This window comes from Lissotriton helveticus, chromosome 6 (assembly GCF_964261635.1).
Source record: "Lissotriton helveticus chromosome 6, aLisHel1.1, whole genome shotgun sequence".
Classification (NCBI taxonomy): domain Eukaryota; kingdom Metazoa; phylum Chordata; class Amphibia; order Caudata; family Salamandridae; genus Lissotriton; species Lissotriton helveticus.
In genome coordinates, this window is record NC_136067.1 from 1616293103 (window position 1) to 1616311353 (window position 18251).

Genomic DNA, 18251 nt, shown 5'->3' on the forward strand with positions numbered 1-18251 from the left:
CGGGCTCCTCCGTCTAGGGGGCTCTGGAGGCTCCGTGCTGGCCACCCACGCCGACGCCGAAGGGGGAAAAAAGAAAAGAGAGGCAAGTATCAGAGTTGAACCACAGGTAGGCAGTTGGCAACACCGGGAAGGGGTAGTGAGGGAGAACACACAGTGCAATGATCCTTATCAGGTATGTGAAATCAATGAGGAGGGCGAGTGCTCGTGTGATACTCCCGGGAGCCGTCCCTCAGGTTCCTCCCCCCCCTTTCCGTTAGACTTCTGGCTTTATCGGTGAACCACCCCAGGAAGCGATTACGCACCTCAGTAAGCCGTACCCCTCCTGGCGTACGGCTGGGCGGCGCGAGTTGTTGGCCTCCAGGCGTTCCCTTTTCTTCCTCTGCTCTCTCGGCGTCTTCTCTCGCCGTCAATGCGCGGTCCGAGCTGCTCTCGGAGATCTGCTCCCAGCTCCACTCCCGATCCGTCTGTTCTCCTTCAGTGAGACGGGTCTCGCCGATCCACCTGATACCGCCGCTCTGCTTGGCCTCGCTCTCTCCGCTTCCTCCTCTCCGCCGCTCCTCTTCTCTGCTCTCCCGTCCTTCTTCTCTCCGCTCCTCCTCGCTGCTTCCCGCCACTCCGCTCTTCTCCGCTCTGACCGCTCCTCCGGTGTATAGACACACCTGGTGCTGGGCGTTCTCCTTCTTTATCCACCTGCGGGGCTCCTCCTCTTCCCCACCTCCGGACTGGTTAAAGGGCCAGACGTCTCCCTCATCGCAACTGTAGGTGTCGGGGCTGGTCCCCTCCGAATATTGCGTGGGCTGTGGAAAGAAAAGGGGGGGGGGTCACAGTTGATCAGTTCGCGCCCTATGGCGGGGCGCGCAAGGGGGACCCCGTTACAGTGTCCTTTACAATACCAATAGCTCAAACTTTCCTAATGCGAGACCTATTGCATTGCTGTGCTTCTCTCCCCTGCTGCACTCTCCTGCTCTCTAGAGATGTGGCCTAACGACCAGAGCTGCCATCTAAGTCACGTAAATACAAAACATGTTGCATTCCAAATGCTATAGGTGTCACATTCGCGAAAGTTATAACTATTGGCATTGTAAATGACAAAGCCATCAATTTAGCAATTTTAAAAACCAACAAATAAATAAAATGTCATTTACAAGACCAATAACTTCAACTTTTCTAATGCGAGACCTATTGCATTTCCAATGCTTGTTATCAGTCTGTCTTATGTGTACTTAATTTGAGCCTCATTCATACTAACGAAATGATAATTATTTATGTTTTTGTTTCTCCTTATTGACTGGACCACATCACTTTAGATGACACAGGCGTTAAAACATTAAAAAAAAACCTTGAAATAGGCAAGCAGGACTGCTTGGATGTACGTGTTATGATATAAGCATGTACACCGACTGACATTGCAAGATTTATTTATTTGTTTTAAACGACCTAGGATTACTAGGACAGGGCATCAACATACGGTGGCCCTCATGAAAGCCCAGGACCTTTGATAGGCCTTTAGAGGGCTGAAACAGGTTGACAATAAGTTAGGGTCGTAGGGTAGTAGTCCCCCTGTCCCCAAGAACACCCCTATAGCTAGATTATTTTAACCATACCAAAGGCACCCAAGAATAAAGGGAACCAGAGTGTTCTTTGGTGTTTTTAGTCTTTCAGATCCAGCTAGGAATAATATTCTAAGAGCTCCCTGAAAAAAAGAGTGCTCACCCTGGTTTATAAGGATAAGGGTGAAACCAGATGATAAAGCATGATACCAATAGGGTCCCTAAACAGATCCATTGGGTTGTCTTTATATCATTTCAAAATGCTTCACATGATCCATGGATCACTTGCCCAGTTATTTTTTTGTACAGGATAGTTCATAACTGGTTAACAGAGTCCAGCAAAAAAGCAAATGCCCCACTTCGAGAAGAAGCCAAATGATAAAGTTATGCAAGAAAGACAATGGGGGGGGGTGTCATTCAATGGCAGTGACCTACACTCTGCGCTGCTCTTGTCCTTCAAATAGGTGCTATGCAAAAGATCTCCTATGTTGCTTGTAAGGCAGAACAACTTCAGGTGGTTCCTCAGGTCCTTCGGGCTTCTTTCCAGCTTTTGAGGGAATTCAAGAGTTGCAGTCCAGGTCAGTTGCTCTCCGAGTCTGTCAGCAGTCTAGAGTGATACCAATTACTGTGTCTAGAGGATATGTACTAAGGCAAAGTTGAGGGCACTGGCAAGAATGCAGGATCAAATAAAGAGTCTCCTCTTGACTAACCAGAAAAATAGGTATTTTCTCCTATGCTCTCCAACTCAGGAACACAAGAGAACGGGAGAGGATAAGGACAACATATGTCTAGTGGGATGTACACGAGTCATCCCAAAGCAGAACCTAAAAAAAGCAAGGTCTTCATGACGAAGTTTGAGGAGAGGCCTTGAATGCAGAATTATTCCCAACCATATCCAGTTACACAACACAACAAGGAATATAGGTTCGAGGGGAGCACACATAAGATAAGTGAGGATAAGATTCAAGTCCCACTGGGGCATTACGAAAGGAGAAGAAGGAAAGAGATGAGTAATGCCCTTCAGAAAACGGTTAACAATAGGGGACTTGAAAAGAGAAGGCTGATCAGGAAGGTGAGGAAAGGCCAAAATGGCCCAAAGATAGCCTTTAAGAGTGCCCTGCTGGGCCAACGAAAGAATGAAGAGGAGAACCTCTGAAAGAGGGGCAGAAAGGGGATCCACAGCCTTTGCTTTGCACCATGCCACAAATTTGTTCCATCCACAGGAGTATACCGTTTTAGTGGAGGGACACCTGGTTGCCTAAATGACATTACAGTCTTCGGGAGGAAGGTGGAAATCTGTCAACTGTTGCCGCTCAATCTCCACGCAAAGAGGTGGAGGCTGGACAGGTTGGGGTGGAGAACCGTCCCCTGCTGCTGCAACAGAAGATCCTCCCGAAGAGGCAGTCTGATTAGAGGATCGATGGCCATGCTCAAGAGCTCACGGTAGCAGACTCTATGGACCCAGTCTGGAGCCACAATAATGATTTGGGCCCAGTCGCACTGGATCTCCTTCAGCACACTGGACAGAAGTGGTACAGGCGGAAAGGCATACAGGAGGCCGCAAATCCACTCGCGATGAAAGGAGTCGCCGAGCGAGTGCTGCCTTGGAAACTCCAACACGCAGAACTGCTGACTTTGCGCATTCTCTTTGGTGGCAAACAGATCTAACCAAGCCTCCCCCCACTGCCGAAAGAGACCTTCCACCACCTCTGAGTGAAGATGCCATTTGTGATCCATTGTGCACCAGTGGCTGAGTTTGTCCGCCCTGACATTCAGGGACCCTGCCAGGTGTTGAACCACCAGGGATATGCCCAGATGTTCCAGCCATGTCCAAAGGCGAACACACTTGTAATAGGGTCCACGACCCCACCCAGCCCTGTTTGGTGCAGTCCCACATGGCGGCGGTGTTGTCCATGAACACCTGCACTACTCTTTCTTGGACAGAAGGAAGGAATGCCTTCAGTGCAAGACTGATCGCCTGGAGCTCCAAAAGGTTGATGTGGAGACCGGACTCCGCCGGGGACCAGAGACCCCTCAACTCCGCCTCTCCCAGATGGCCGTCCCAAATCAGAAGTGACGCATCTGTCACTATAGTAAATTTTGGTTGGAGAAGGGTGAGGGATCGGCCACTGACCCAATCCTGGTTTGTGAGCCACCACTGCAATTGACGTGCAGTCCCCTCTGAGATCTGGATGACATCGGAAAGATTCCTCTGATGCTTTCCCACTAGAACTTAAGGTTCCACTGTAGAGCCCGCATATGCCAACTGGCATGATTCACCAGCAGGATGCAAGAGGCCATGAGGCCCAGCAGCCTCAGGGTCATTCTCACCGAAATCCGGGGTAGAGGCTGAAACATCGGTATCGTAGCCCGAATATCCCGGACTAGCTGCTAGGGAGGATAAACCCGAAACTGCGCTGTATCCAGAACTGCTCGATGAAAAGGAGCTTCTGAGAGGGAATCGGGTGGACTTTGGCACGTTGATAGTGAACCCCAGCGAGTGCAGGAGTCTCGCTGAAGTCCGGAGGTGGAAAATGACAGCCTGGGGCGAGCACGCCTTCAACAGCCAGTCATTGAGATAGTGGAAGACTGGAACCCCTGATCTGCGCAGATGAGCTACGACCACCGCCATCACTTTTGTGAACACCCAAGGGGCGCTGGTAAGGCCAAAGGGGAGCACGGTAAACTGAAAATGCTTGTGGCCTACAGTGAACCGTAAGTAACGGCGGTAGGCAGGCAAGACGGGCATGTGGAAATAAGCGTCCTGCAAGTCCAAGGCTACATCCAGTCTCCAGGGTAGAGGGCAGACAACACCTGAGCCAAGATTAACATTTTGAACTTCTCCATCCAGAGGAAGTGGTTGACGTCCCTGAGGTCTAAGATAGGATGCAGGTCTTTGTCCTTCAGGGTACCAGGAAGTAGTGGGAGTAGCAACCACGATCTACTTCTTGCACAGGGACTCGTTTGATAGCCACCTTGTCCAAGAGAGCCATAACTTCCTGGCGTAGGAGGGCCTAGTGATCCTTCCACATGCGATGGAGTGTTGGCGACATGGATGGGGTTGGGTACTCTTGAAGGGGAGGGAGTAGCCCCTTAGGACTATCTGCAAATCCCACAAGGACGGTTAGGAGGCTGCTGCATGGGGGGATGGGTGGACTTGCCTGCTTGCTGGTCCCCAGACCCGCGTCGCTGGAGCCTATGTCCGCGGCCACTCAGAGGCTGTGGCCCTGTGGATTGATTGGGTGGAACGTGGCAGGGATCCCCTTCTGTAGCCACAAAAGGGGCGAAAGGCAGACTTTGTGGGGCGAAAAGTTGCTGCGAGGCCCAAGGATCTAGCCGTAGCCCTAGAGTCCTTAAAGCGCACAAGCGCATTGTCCGCCTTGTCACCAAACAGGTGACGGTTATCAGAGGGCATGTCCTAAAGTGTTGATTAGACATCCCCAGAGAAGCCGGGTGTTCTCAGCCAGGCGTAGCGCCTCAGTGTTACCAATGTGGAAACCGTCCTACCCAGAGTCAGCGGTATCCAGCCCACACCAGATGGTGATCTTAGCTGCGGCCCGACCCTCAGCAACAGCGCGGGTGAGCACGGCCAAGGCCGCCTCCGGGCACTGTGACAGCACTTGCGGGAACCGTATCCCACGCCATGTGTGTAACGGCTCAAGAGAAATGCAGGGTTCAGGGACCACAGTGCTAAGCTGGCGGAAGAAAACATCTTCTTCCCAAGATGGTCTTGCTGCTTGGATTCCCTATCCTGTGCTGGGCTGGGACCAAGTCCCCAGAAGGATGTCAGTGAGGGCCTCATTAAAAGGCAGCAGGGGCTCTAAAGAGGCTGCTACCGGCTGAAACGCCTCACCACAGCGAAGGTAGCTCCCTCCTCTGTAGCCACGGTAGTGGGAGAAAGCATATCAAGATCTGGCGAACTACCCAGAGCACTGGCATCACCCATCTCCTCTCGCCAGTCTGGCTCCTCAAGTTGGTCTGCTAGAGGGGTCCACAGACCTCTTCCAGTCCTCCTCACTCTCCTCTAGCTGCCACACACAGCGGTAGGGAACACCATTGATGAACAAAGGTACCTTCAGGCGCCAGTACTGATGTTGGAGCGGCACCGTGCCCAAGTCGGGGTGAGGCTGGGGTCAACGCTGGTTGGGGGCGCAACTGACAAGGGTGTCGTCACCGGAATCGGTGCCAGGGAAGGTACCGTGAGGTCGACCTTCATCGATCCGGATCCAGGCCTGGATACTTGGGGGCCCTGCGGCACCGAGGCCAGAGTCGCCGGTACCGAAGGCCCAGGGCCCCCAGTCGAGTCAGTGGGTCCCGAAGGCGCACCTGCCGAGTCAGGCTGCCCAAAGATGCTGTGCAGCGCTTCGTAAAATGCACAAAACTGGGCAGGGGAAGCTCTGGCTCCGGGAAAGGGAGGGAAGCAAGGAGCCGTCCCAGCGGGCTCCGAGGACGGAGCCTGAGAGCGACGACGCTCTGGATCCTGCATCGCGTTAGCCGGCGGACGTCAAGAAGGCGAAGAGCGACAATGCTTCTTCTTGTGCTACGACTTAACCGAGGAGTGCAAAGACTTTGAGGATGAATGGTGGTGACTCCGCGACCAGTCCCACGACCTTCCCCTCGACCTGGACCTCGAATGGTACAGAGCGGACTGCTGGGCCTCGAAAAGCTTTCGAGGACCACTCCAGCAAAGACTCCGGGTTCAGGACCCGGCAGTCGGAGCACGACTTCGGATCGTGGTCGCGATCCAGGCACCAGAGACACACAAGGTGCGGATCAGTGACAGACATCAACTTGTGACAGGAGTTACAGGGCTTGAAACCAGGCCGATGGCTGGACAGCCCTTGTGCACCAGGAGTTGAAGACTCAAAAAGATGTAAAAAGTCAAAAAAGGTTTAGTCAAGAAGTAACTAAGGAGCACGCTCTCTCCGGATTTGCACTGGCTGGTGCGGAATAAGAAAGAACTGACGTTAGCACGCAGAGGCAGCGTCTAAGACATCGCAACGTCATCCTGGCGACCGCGACGCAGACAAACGCAGAGTCGATCGACGCCACCTGCAGACATGCAGGGCTATTGCTTAGAAAACATTTCTCCTGATCCAGTCTGACACCTGGGGGTAATTCTAAGGTAAAGAATCTATAACTACTGTCTCTTTCGGTAATATTCGTGTACAGAATGCATCTTTAGTCTTCCATGAAGCACTATAACGAGGCCATCATCCCTAGTAAATGCATGAAGGTTCTGGCTGAGAGATAATGGTGGTTTTGAAACTGTAGTAGCAATGTTTGAAAATTGTGAATTCTGGTTGCAATGTGATATGCTAGAGCCCTTTGAGTGTTTAGAATGGCTCCTAGATATGGCTTTATCTGACTGGGTTGAAGATGGGATTTTTGTGTATTGACTGTAAATCCCAACTGATGTAGAAGATTTATGGTGATTTGAGCACACATTTGTGATGTGTGTTTGCTTTTATGAGCCAATCGTCTAAGTATGGGAAGACATGAATTTGTTGTCTTCTTAGATGTGCTGCTACCACTGCAGGCATTTGGTGAACACTCTGGGTGCAATTGTCACTCCGAATGGAAGTACTCTGAACTGATAATGATTTTTTCCAATCACAAATCGGAGGTATTTGCTATGTGCTGGGTGAATGGGTATATGAAAGTATGCGTCCTTTAAGACAAGTATTGACATAAAGTCGCCTTGATGCAAAAGTGGAAGTTTTTGTTGTAGAGTGATCATATGGATGTGTTCTGATAATATGTAGAGGTTTAAAGGTTTGAGATCCAATATTGGTCTTAAGGAACCGTCCTTTTGGGGAATTAGGAAGTATAGTGAATATACTGCTGATCCTTGTTGTAATGAGACGAGTTCCATAGCTCCCTTTGTTAGAAGAGCTTGTACTTCTTGATTGAGCAGATGTTTGTGTTCCAAAGACAGTTTGTGAATGTGAGGTGGAATGTTGGGAAGGTTGCTTGTGAGCTCCAGGCAATAAACATGATGGATAATGTCCAAAACCCATTTGTCTGTTATTGACTGCCAAATGGGAAGAAACTGATGTAACCTTCCCCTGACAGGTGATTAATGTTCGGGAGGAAGTGATATTAAGTCACTATTTTTTGTGGATGGGGAGGTACATGATGGTGTACCTCTACCTCTTCCTTTAAAGTGGTTACCTCAATATCCACCTCTCTAGAGGGGTAAGACTGTGTCTGTGTTTTATACAAAATGAGGTGGCATTTGTGGTATTAGTTTTATAGCCCCCTCTGTAGAAGGAGCGACAAAAGGAACCTCTAGTAGTCGGAGACTGAAGTGCTCCCATTGGTTTTGCCACTTCTGTGTCTTTTTTCATCTTCTCTAGCAATTGGTCTATCTGAGGTCCAAAAAGAGGTTCTTTGTCAAATGGTGCATTGAGGATAGTTTGTTGAACCTCTGGTTTGAAACCAGAAATTCTAAGCCATGCATGTCTCCTTAGTAGAATGTTGGTATTGACTGCTCTAGCTGGAGTATCTGAAGCATCTAAGGCACATCTAAACGATGAATTGCAAATAAACTTGCCTTCTTGCACTATTTCTTGTCCTTTTTTCCTGTGTTCTTCTGGGAGATATTGTAATAATTCTTCCATCTCATCCCAGTGTGCCCTATCATACCTAGCCAACAGCCTTTGAGTGTTAGCTAGGTGCCAATAATTGGCTGATTGAGTGGTTACTCTTTTGCCGGAGGCATCTATTAATTTTGATTCTTTATCAGGAGGAGGTGCCTCTCCTGAAGTTTTTTAATTTGCCCTTTTACGTGTATTCGAAACTGCTAAGGAATCTAAAGGCAACTGACCCATAATAAATATTGGATCAGATGGAGGGGATTTATATTTTTTATCCACCCTAGGTGTTCGGATACGTGCCCTAACTAGATCCTAAAAAATATTTTCTGCATGCCTTATCATACCTTTTAACATAGGCAAGGAATGAGATGTTCTGTGTGCGTTTCCTAAAGTTTCAAAAAGGAAATCCTCTTCCAGGTCTTCTTTATGTAAGGTGACCCCATGGTACGTGGCTGCTCTAGAAATTAGCTTCTGGTATGTATTATCATCATCAGGTGGGGAAGGTTTGGCTGGATATAGATCTGGATCTGTATCTCTCAGTGGGTCTATATTATAGCCATCCCTAGGACCAAGTAGTGGCTGATTATCAGTGTCCTCATCATCTCCTATAAGAGGATTTATATCAGGAGAGCCTGGAGGTATAATATGTAAAGGGTCTAAAGCCGGTATGAGAGGTACTGCTGAAGAGGGTGGAGTGGTTTGAGTAATGATAATAGGACTAGTAGCTTTGTCCTTCAGAGGGATTCTGTATTCAGTGTCTGTTTTCCTTTTGGGGGGTGGTATCACTGGCGTAATTGTAATGTGTCCAATTTGAGTAATTAATATGCATCTTCTTCTGTTTTGTATCTAGCTTTTGTTTTATTTTTTCCAGAATCGGCTCCGGTGTCTTTGTGTTTCGCTGAGCTTGATTTATCCGTTTTACTGTTCGATCTCCAATGTTTCGACATCGAAGGGGTGTCATCTCGGTTCGATCCCACACCGGAAGGCTTGACGTGATGTTTTGGTTCCAAGCCAGAGGGTGGGTTGTTGGAATCAGAGTCTCTGTGCCTCCCATGGCCTGATGACAGTGGTGGCCCAATAGCGTTTGGAAAGAGGGGATGAACTAGGTCCGAAGGCCGCGGTTAGAGTTTTGTATTGGATAATGAAAGTTTTTAGAAGTTTTGACATGCAGAAGGTTAGAAACGCGACTGCAAACAATACTGGGGAGGGTAAGTGATTTGCAACCGGTAGGGATCAGTATTTGCGGTTACGAATATCGGAGCGCTGCAATACACGTCCGAACTCATGGCAGAAAAAATAATCAAACATTGGAGTCGATGCCCATGCGCATTCTTTGCTGTTGAATTGATTGCAGCCGGCCCTCTCAATGGGTTGTAGGCACACTGCTGTGTAACTATATCATTTGCAATAAAGGTCTTCAAAAAAAAAAAAAGTAGGAGTCACTTTGCCTCGTGACTGGAAAAGATTTCTTCAAAGAAAAACAACTTGCAAACATCTGGACCCAACATTAGATGGCAGGAGTATGCAAAGCCTGTGTATCTACAGCACACACGCTTCAAGCATACAGTTTGACCAGTAATTTCATCATCTCCTTCTTAGTCATCCCAAAAGGTCGCCTATATTAAAGATGGATGGGGATACACTTATGGTACTAGTGACACAATGGAGTGAAAATACTTTTGCAATAGATAAAGTAAGTAGAAGATAAAATTGAGTCTAGCATTATTATAAATGATCGAGGAAATGTATCTTGACTTAAGTGAGATGAACAGGGTTGCTGAGAGAAGGCAACAAATGTACAAAAGATTGTGAAAGACGAATGTGAGGAAGAGCCGTAGGCTGCTGGGAATGTGGTAAAAGTACAAATCACCAACAGTGTCAAATGTTAAATCCATTTACTTATTGTCCAAGTAAAGGCAGACGTGCAAATGCCATGTCTTTTTCTAGAAAACTATTCAGTGAGATAGGGGAAAGATTATGACAATCGGGTGTGTGCATAATTGCTTTATACTCTTTGTTGCTGACAGAAGTGTTCCTTGTGCATTAGTCATTGTGTGTTGTGGCTGCATTGAATATTTTTGTGTTTATGCACTGTGTAAAACATTGTGTGTGTAAAAAGGGGGTGGGGTGTGCCTGGATGCCCTTGTGAAATGTGTTCTTTGGCAATCTGTTAGACCAGATACCACTGAGAATGCAGACGGGGGCCTGGAGGGTGAATATGTTAGAGTTTGGAGGGGTTTGGAGCTAGCTTGAGTACCAACATGCTGGGTAATCTTTCATCAATGCAACTGCCTTCTTCGAAGACATAACCTAGAAATCAGGGAGTCCAGCTGTTAGGTAATAAAAGATTGGGTATCTCTGAAAGGTGGCAGATGTATATAGAGATTCACAAGGGTATGGGGGAGTGTGAGTGTGTGTAAGCATAATTATCTTATCACCTCTGATAGAATAAAGTGCATATTCCCACTTTGGGGCATCTTGGCAACGAATAATAGTTGTTTGTTGTTATCCAACTCAATGGTGCTCATTTTATCAACCTCAATATGACGAAAGGCTGAGTAGATCTAGGGAGATTAGAATCTGTGACAATGACGTCAAAGAAAGACTTCTGGAATGGATGCATTAGTCCACTGAACCACCAGACGATCTGAACCCTTTGAACTTTGAACTCAATCCTAGTTTGTAGCTTATTTTCCATTTTCTGTCATTTGTAAAGCATGTACAAATGCCGACAATTTTCACCTCGTTCTCAGGGGCCTTTGAAGGACATCGTCTATCATAGTTACGTTTCAAACATTAGTTTGGTACCCTGTCAAAGTTATTTGTCAAGTCTTAGAACATATTTTGGAGATAAGAAAGAGGATAAACAAAACTCAAACAAAGCTGGTCATGGATAAAGTTTTTTCATGGTCTCTACCTCCCATAAAAACACTCATTTATACTCTGCGTTAGTAGTGAAAGGAGGTTGTGCACTAGCTTGTAGTTCCTATTACCTTCTACAAAAAGATGTACATACAAAAGAAACTAAGCCTTGCACATTAGCACAGTAAATAACTTAAAAACAGTAAAATTACAAAAATATACAGCAAACAATTCGAAGTCGGCCAAAACTAAATGGTGGTTAAGGGGACAAGAAAAGGGCAGAGAAAAACTATACAACTAAAAGGTGTGATGGGTAACTGAAGCACATATGACACAATAGTAAACAGACTGACATTACTTAGAAAATTGTTTTTATTTTTAACCTGAAGTGAGCTGCATCAATATAATTATTTTGTAAACTGAACATTGTTTGACCAAGTTTGTTCTTTTTAGATAACCACATTCAATATGCTATGGCTGCAAACGAAGCCCAAAATGAATTATAAAGTTGTATTGAACACGGGAAAGATCGGGCGCCCAACATAATGAAATAATGGCAAGTCAGAAAATGGAAGCTAAACATTTACTAAACACAATCCACATTTCAAACGTAGATGTTCCATTTCATGAAGAGAATATTTAACGTATTCTGACAACCTATGGCCATATTGCACATAAAATTCAACGTGGGGTTTGTGACACTTTTTGCTTATTCTGTATTACAGAAAGATTGCATACTTCTGTGCAGGCCCTTCAATGCAATGTAGATCTCACAAGTGGCAAATGTTGGTCGGTGTGATCCTATTGGAGGTGGGGGTCCCCTCTGTACAGCAGCCCTCTCGAGGGTAGTAAGAAGGGGAGCAAAAGGATTCAATGGCCATAGCAGACACTCCCCCCTGCAGGTGAGTGCAGTTACACACTGCACCTGCCTGCAGCGGGTTCACTATCCAATCTTCTAAATGTGGCTCATTCAACAGAAATATGGAGCCGTGGATTCAAACAGCTGCATTTTTTATCACTGATGCTTTATCATCAGTGCCCGTGCAAACTCAGTTTGTGCTGCACTCGGAAGAGTGCATGTCTTCTCCACTAACAGGACGTATTATCCCCATCTTCGTCACACAGATACAACTAAGTGTGCACCACAACTGAGACAGGGACGGTGTACCAGACATCAAATCTGGCACCAACTAGGCAAATGATACTTTGCCGCTCTACTTCCCTGGCATTTTAACCACATTTGTTGCTAAAGGGATAAATAACTTGGAGGCAATGCCGCACTCGCCCCCACCTTTCTGCTACACGGAGATCAATGGTGACCACCTGGTACTAAGGTAGTATCAATAAAAAAAACTGTTGCAACTTAAACGCATTGTGATATTAAACTACATTCAAACAGACCCAGATTATAAACATATTAGACAGTGACAGAGTTGAAAGAAGACAACATCTACAAAGCAGCCTGACATATACGGTAATATATATATCTTAAGGGGGAGAGGGACATTTCTGAAGGAAGGAGTGGCCATTGTATACACCATTCATAGCACCCAAAAGTAACATTTACATTTTAAAGCAGAAGACTTTTGGAGAACTCCTGAGGCACATTTCTCAGCACTGTTAATCTGCTGAAGTACGCCAAGCATGGGTCCGTACAAACTGGCCACTAGTTCAACAAGTGGGCAACTATTTTCTACATAAAATTTTATTTTGGTGCAAAGAAAAATTTCAGTGCTGTGCTAGTCCAGAAGAATAGAAAAATGGTGTCGATGCAAAGCTTACTTTTGTTGGTTGAGCTCGGTGGCCAATGAAAGCAGCCTTTTTCAGATCAACAACATTTAAATCTGGTCCTGAAAACTCAGGCTTCCAAGTAACATGGGGTTATGGATTGTAATAATGTGTTTCACCACCCCTACAGAACTGTTTTTTACAATTAGACTGTGCGAGCACAAATCACAATCTGTTTAATTCAAGCTTGAAAAGCAAGCAAAGCGAGATATTCTGATCGCAATGTGTACTACCACCTTAGTATATGTGTGAGTGCCAAGACATGGCCAGCATGCCCAGAGGAAGTATTTGCTCAAGCTTAGAACAGCAAAACAGCTCCATTGGTCTTAAATGAATACATGGGTTATTCATGATATTTTGCTGAAGAAAGCATTTCGGTGTTTTGCATTACGTACAGGGAAACGTTTGCCAAAAGATCATTATTTCACTTTACATATGACAAAAGCAAGGTCCTTACTGCCTATTTAAATATTAAATACAAGGTGTCTTTTTTCTTTACATAAATAGGATTGTCACTTTCTTTTTCCCTTATAGAGTTGCTTCTCCTTTACAACTTTATTTTTCTGGGGACTGGACAGCAAAATGTGAACACATTTAATTTTCCATAAAACTCTGAATACTTAATGCAATTGGCAAATATTATTCACTCTTGCTTTCCTTGCACATGCCACCTGCAGCCTTACACCACATGAAAAGAAAGGAAAGAGTGTGCCAGTATACAAAATTTGAACCACTGTACCAGCGGTTCACTTCAGTACAACCCTGATATTCTGAATCTGCTCCTTTGTTGAAGTCTTCAACTATGACGACTTCAGTTCTCGTCCCGAGATCTCAAAGCCCGGACCAAAATGAGGTGATGGATTTTCGCCAACTGGCAACAAATTCTGGTACCATTTTTTCCTTTTAGCTGCCACAAGTGCAGGCGATTCTTCACAAACCTCTACGGCTGTTTTTCCATCCGAGTCATATTTCGTTTACCTTGAGCACAAATGCGTACACATTGTTGACATTTATAAAGGCTGCGCCAGGTGCAGTAAAGGTAAAGGCAACATTTAACAAAAGCAATTCCCAACTCTAGGAAAGCATGTGTAATTCCTACAAAACAGTTGATCAGATTTTATTTTAGCCGGTAACAGAAGTTCTGAGTTTTCCAGAATGATACGTACGAGTCGGATAATTCCACAATACCCATGGCACATTTAGGGGTATAGGGGCATGCCTGGAACTCCGCTCTGGCTCTCAAGGAGGTTTGCATGGAAATATCGCATGCTAAATATCAATATGAAAAAAACACCTACAGAAAATTCAGAACAAAACCAAGGAACGCTCGCTCACAATATCCAGCCGCAGAGGGAAACCCCAGCAGCTTCAAAAGAACACAACACAATTCGCAGCCTGCTCCCAAAACATATTCACGTGGATATATGAAGCAAAGGCTTTCCTAATAGGCTTTTGGCAATTAAACCGTTCCAACCCTTTAGTTTGTGTGAGGTACTCTGCAAAGAGTGCAATGGTGCCATTCGAAATCTTAGAAGGGGTGAGAGGGGAGGGGAAGTGGCGAACTGCTCTGAAAGCAGTTATTTAGTGCAGGCTAAAAAGCAGACCACCTGGAGAGAGAAAGACAACGTGAGAGGTATTAGAGCGTCCGTCTTACAGACGAACACCCGCAGGGAGAAAGCAAAGCCGCAGACAGGCTTCCTCGACTTTTTTTTGTTTACATGGAAGTGGTCAAATTAAACAGTCGAATTGAACCGTATTAACAAACATCGAACAAAAGCGTCCCATGCTATCAGAAGAGACCCTGACCTGTGGGGTCAAAGGGTGCAGACGCGCCTCCCCGTGTCACGTAGCTGAAGGAGTTCAAAGAGTGGCGGGAGAGGAAGGGGAAGGAAGCCCTCACAGAGAGGCGGGGGCGGGGCCCCGCACATTATCGCACAGTCACACCGAGTTTCTCCAGCACGCGCACTCCCTTCTCCTCGTACTCCTCTCTGGTCATCCAGAAGTTGTCCTTATCCTTCATTATGTCCGCCAGCACGGCACCCCCTAAAAACACCATGTGTTTGCGACGAGGGGGGTCCTCGATGCGGATTTTGAATTTCTAAAATGGAAAAGAGAGGAGATTAATTACATGGTCTCGTTGGCCTTATCCCAGTCATACAGTAGCCATTGTGCTCGGGATTTATTTACAAATTTATGAGTTATTCAAAATTGTATAAGATATGACACACCCACACACGGTTTTCACTAAAAGCTGGAATGTTAACGATATCTCCTCAGCGATGTAGGCATGCTTAAAGGAAGCAATCCACAACTCCCAAGGTTCCTCTAGTGTTTAAAAAAAAGTCCATGGGTTGCACGGTTTCATTTCTATGCAACAGATCTTAAATGGCACAGTGACCCAAACTCTTACAGTGCCAGGGCGTCACAAACTACAGTCATCTTCAGAGCTGAACCGATGAAGAGGATTCTCAAAAAGCAAACAAATGTGAGCTGGAAACATTTGCACAGTAGGTTTTTAGTCTGCTTCATGCCTCCATGGCATCACACAATGGAAATTATTATGAGGTTGTCAGGTCTGGTACTTTAACAGTATAGCCCACCCTGGCAGGAGTCTGTCACAAGAGACAGAGAGAGTGCTATCCGATCTTAAGGGAGGCTAACATCCCCCAGATGTCGCGGCTGATTTGGCCATTTCTTATGTGAATTTGTGCAATGTGGAGATATATGGCCCATATCGAACATCATGTGGTTTAACCTGCAGCCATTTAGTAATCCCATGTTCAACTAGTTTAGCTCTCTTATTTCAGAAATGCACAGACCGTTGTTTTCATGCCTGTCATGGCAAAGCAGGAATTTTCAATAAAGTCAGCTCAGTATGCGTGACCCCGACCCCCAGTTGTAGCATCTTTTCTCAGTCTTTTTGAGCTCTTCCAGTAGGAAAGCCTTGCACCTGCTAACACCTCTATCTAAAGTTTTAGTTTCCGTCAAATGTATCCACTTTTGACTATATGAAGAAAATGTATAAATATAGGGACATATTGGGGAGGAGCTCGCAATACATGCTCAACTGCTTGGGGAGATGAAGCTCTGACTGTTCTCTTCAAAGTTAATATTTTGCTTGTTTCTGCAGAATGAACATGGTAGAGACTTCAAGAAAGCTCATAGATGTTTTTTTTTTTTACACTTGGAGCATCCACAGGTCTGCCTATACATGGCAGATACCATCTGCTATGCATCCATAGCCTGTGATTGTTGGAAACACTTCCTGTTCTCACAACTCAAGATCAATAAAAAGGCTGCTCATACACAATGACTATGGACCATTTTGCCACTTAGTCCATATGAAATCCTGCTGGTTCAATCAGTCTTCCCAAAACTGATTTGGTTCCACAACCGCTCCACACGCACCCCTGAAAATGGACATGGCTTTCACCCAACTTTAAACACACCTGCGAAATCCTACTACATAGCGCAACTGCAATACGCCTACCAACAGCTCTCCTGACAGAAACACAAACATACACCTGACACAGAGAAATCATGAAAACAAAATTGCAACAAATTCCCGAATGCCATATTGACATCTGCTGTACCTGCTTGCTCTCTAGAATGCACTTCCATCTTTTGTTTTATTTAAAATGCATCAATCAAGCCTAAAATTAGCAAACCAATAATGACTAAGAATACTCTTTCTGTTACACACTGAATGGAAAATTGTATCCGCTTATAACCAAAATTGCCTTTCATGTACTACTCTACCTGCTTGATTTTTCCACAAGTATCCAATGCCTGTAACAAATGTATGAGGTTACTATGCATACTAATCCCACACGTGCCATTACAACGTGGGTATTACTACTCTAGTATGCTTACAACGACCTACCATTACAACGCATTCATTTACCGCGCTGCATGAAATGGCCCTTTTTGCAGTGTTATCCCCAAACTTTTTGCTTTTACCTCCTATTTTTCCCTGACCTGTGTGTGTTAGTTCTAGGACTCTGGGCATTTTACCACTGCTAATCAGTCCTAAAGTGCATATGCACTCTATTAATTGTGTTATGGATTGGTGTTTCCATGATTGGATATGTGATTTACCTATTAGCCCCTAGTAAAGTGCACTGCGTGTGCCAGGGCCGGTTAATCAAATGCTACCCGTGGGCCTGTAGCACTGGTTGTGCCACGCCCGTCAGTAGCGCTGAAAACAGTAACTCAGACCTGCCATTGTAGAGTCTGCACGCAGTTTCTAACTGCCATGTCGACTGGGCCAGTGCACACACTGGCCGGTCCCTAACCTTCCCTTTTCTTACATGGCAGACATCCCTCAGGAAGGCCCACGGTACCCGTGTGGGCAGGGTGCAATGTATGTGAAAGGTAGGAGATGCTCTGGTGTGTGTGGCATGTCCTAATAGTGAATTACAGCCAATTTCGTTTTTTTCACTATTCCAAGGCTACCAGTTCCCCATAGGATAGAATGGCAGGTTTGTTTATAACATCTTATAAAAATAACTGGTCCAGGGAATTCAGTAAGAAAATACAATTTAGTATGCCTGAACTCAGAATCTAAACATGCAACTTTTAGTGAAGGTGATTTTTACATTCTGCGTTTGAAAATACCACTTTTAGAAAGTGGGTATTTTCTTGCTCAGTCATCCCGTGTGCCTCTACTGGAATGTGGATTGCTTGTCTGGGTTTTGGATGACAGAAGGCTGGGGGGCCGGAGGGGCTCCAGATAGTCTAGGTAGGTCAGGAAAAGGCTGAATATACCTGGGCTACGATGGGGAAGAGGGAGGAGATTTCCTTGCACCTTAAAGGGCTTGGTCTGCCTCTGACAAATGCCGTCTCTACCTCCTCCTGTCTGGAATTCACACCCGAGAAGGCCCAACTGGTTCTGGCCGGGCACATATACCCTCTGCCAAAAAGATCAAAGGATTTTTGGACATAAATACTGGGTCCCAGACCGCTGAACTTGAGAACTCATCTGGAACAAGAAGACTGCCAAGAAGGACAGCCGGAGAAGCTGCGAAAAGGAACGACTGCTTTTCTGGGCTGACCTGCAGTGGCTGCTCCTCGCAGAAACGGTCGCTCCCCTCACCTCCCCCTCCTGGTGGTATCGTATGCGTTACTGATTCTCTCTTTGAAAAGCTTTCTGTGCAGCGCTCGAGAACGGTGTGCCCATCTGAACTACTGGCACTACTATTGAAATTGTTTGTGGGCAGCGCTTGTGTCGTACTACTGGCACTATTATAGAAATTGATTGTGGGCTGCGCTCGTGTCGTACTACTGGCATTAATATTGAAACTGACTTTGCGCAGCGCTCGTGACCTGTGCGCTTTAGTGCCACTGCAATTGCTTTAAAATTTACATTCTGTGCGTAAATTAAGCGCTTGGTGTCGAAGTATTTGTTTACTGCTTGTTGTTCAGCCATTTTGTTGTAACCCCTTGCAGACCC

General features: G+C 45.9%; 1 protein-coding gene across 2 annotated transcripts in view; it reads right to left on the reverse strand.

Moving 5' to 3' along the window:
* Nucleotides 1-11365: 11365 nt before the first annotated feature.
* ACTR2 (actin related protein 2) overlaps nt 11366-18251 on the reverse strand; it is a 237087-nt gene continuing 230201 nt past the window's right edge. For both annotated transcript variants that reach the window (XM_078649409.1, XM_078649410.1), the window contains exon 9: nt 11366-14897. In XM_078649409.1, the coding sequence (XP_078505535.1) occupies nt 14727-14897 (171 nt within the window). In that variant the 3' untranslated portion in view covers nt 11366-14726. The remainder of the gene's footprint in view (nt 14898-18251) is intronic.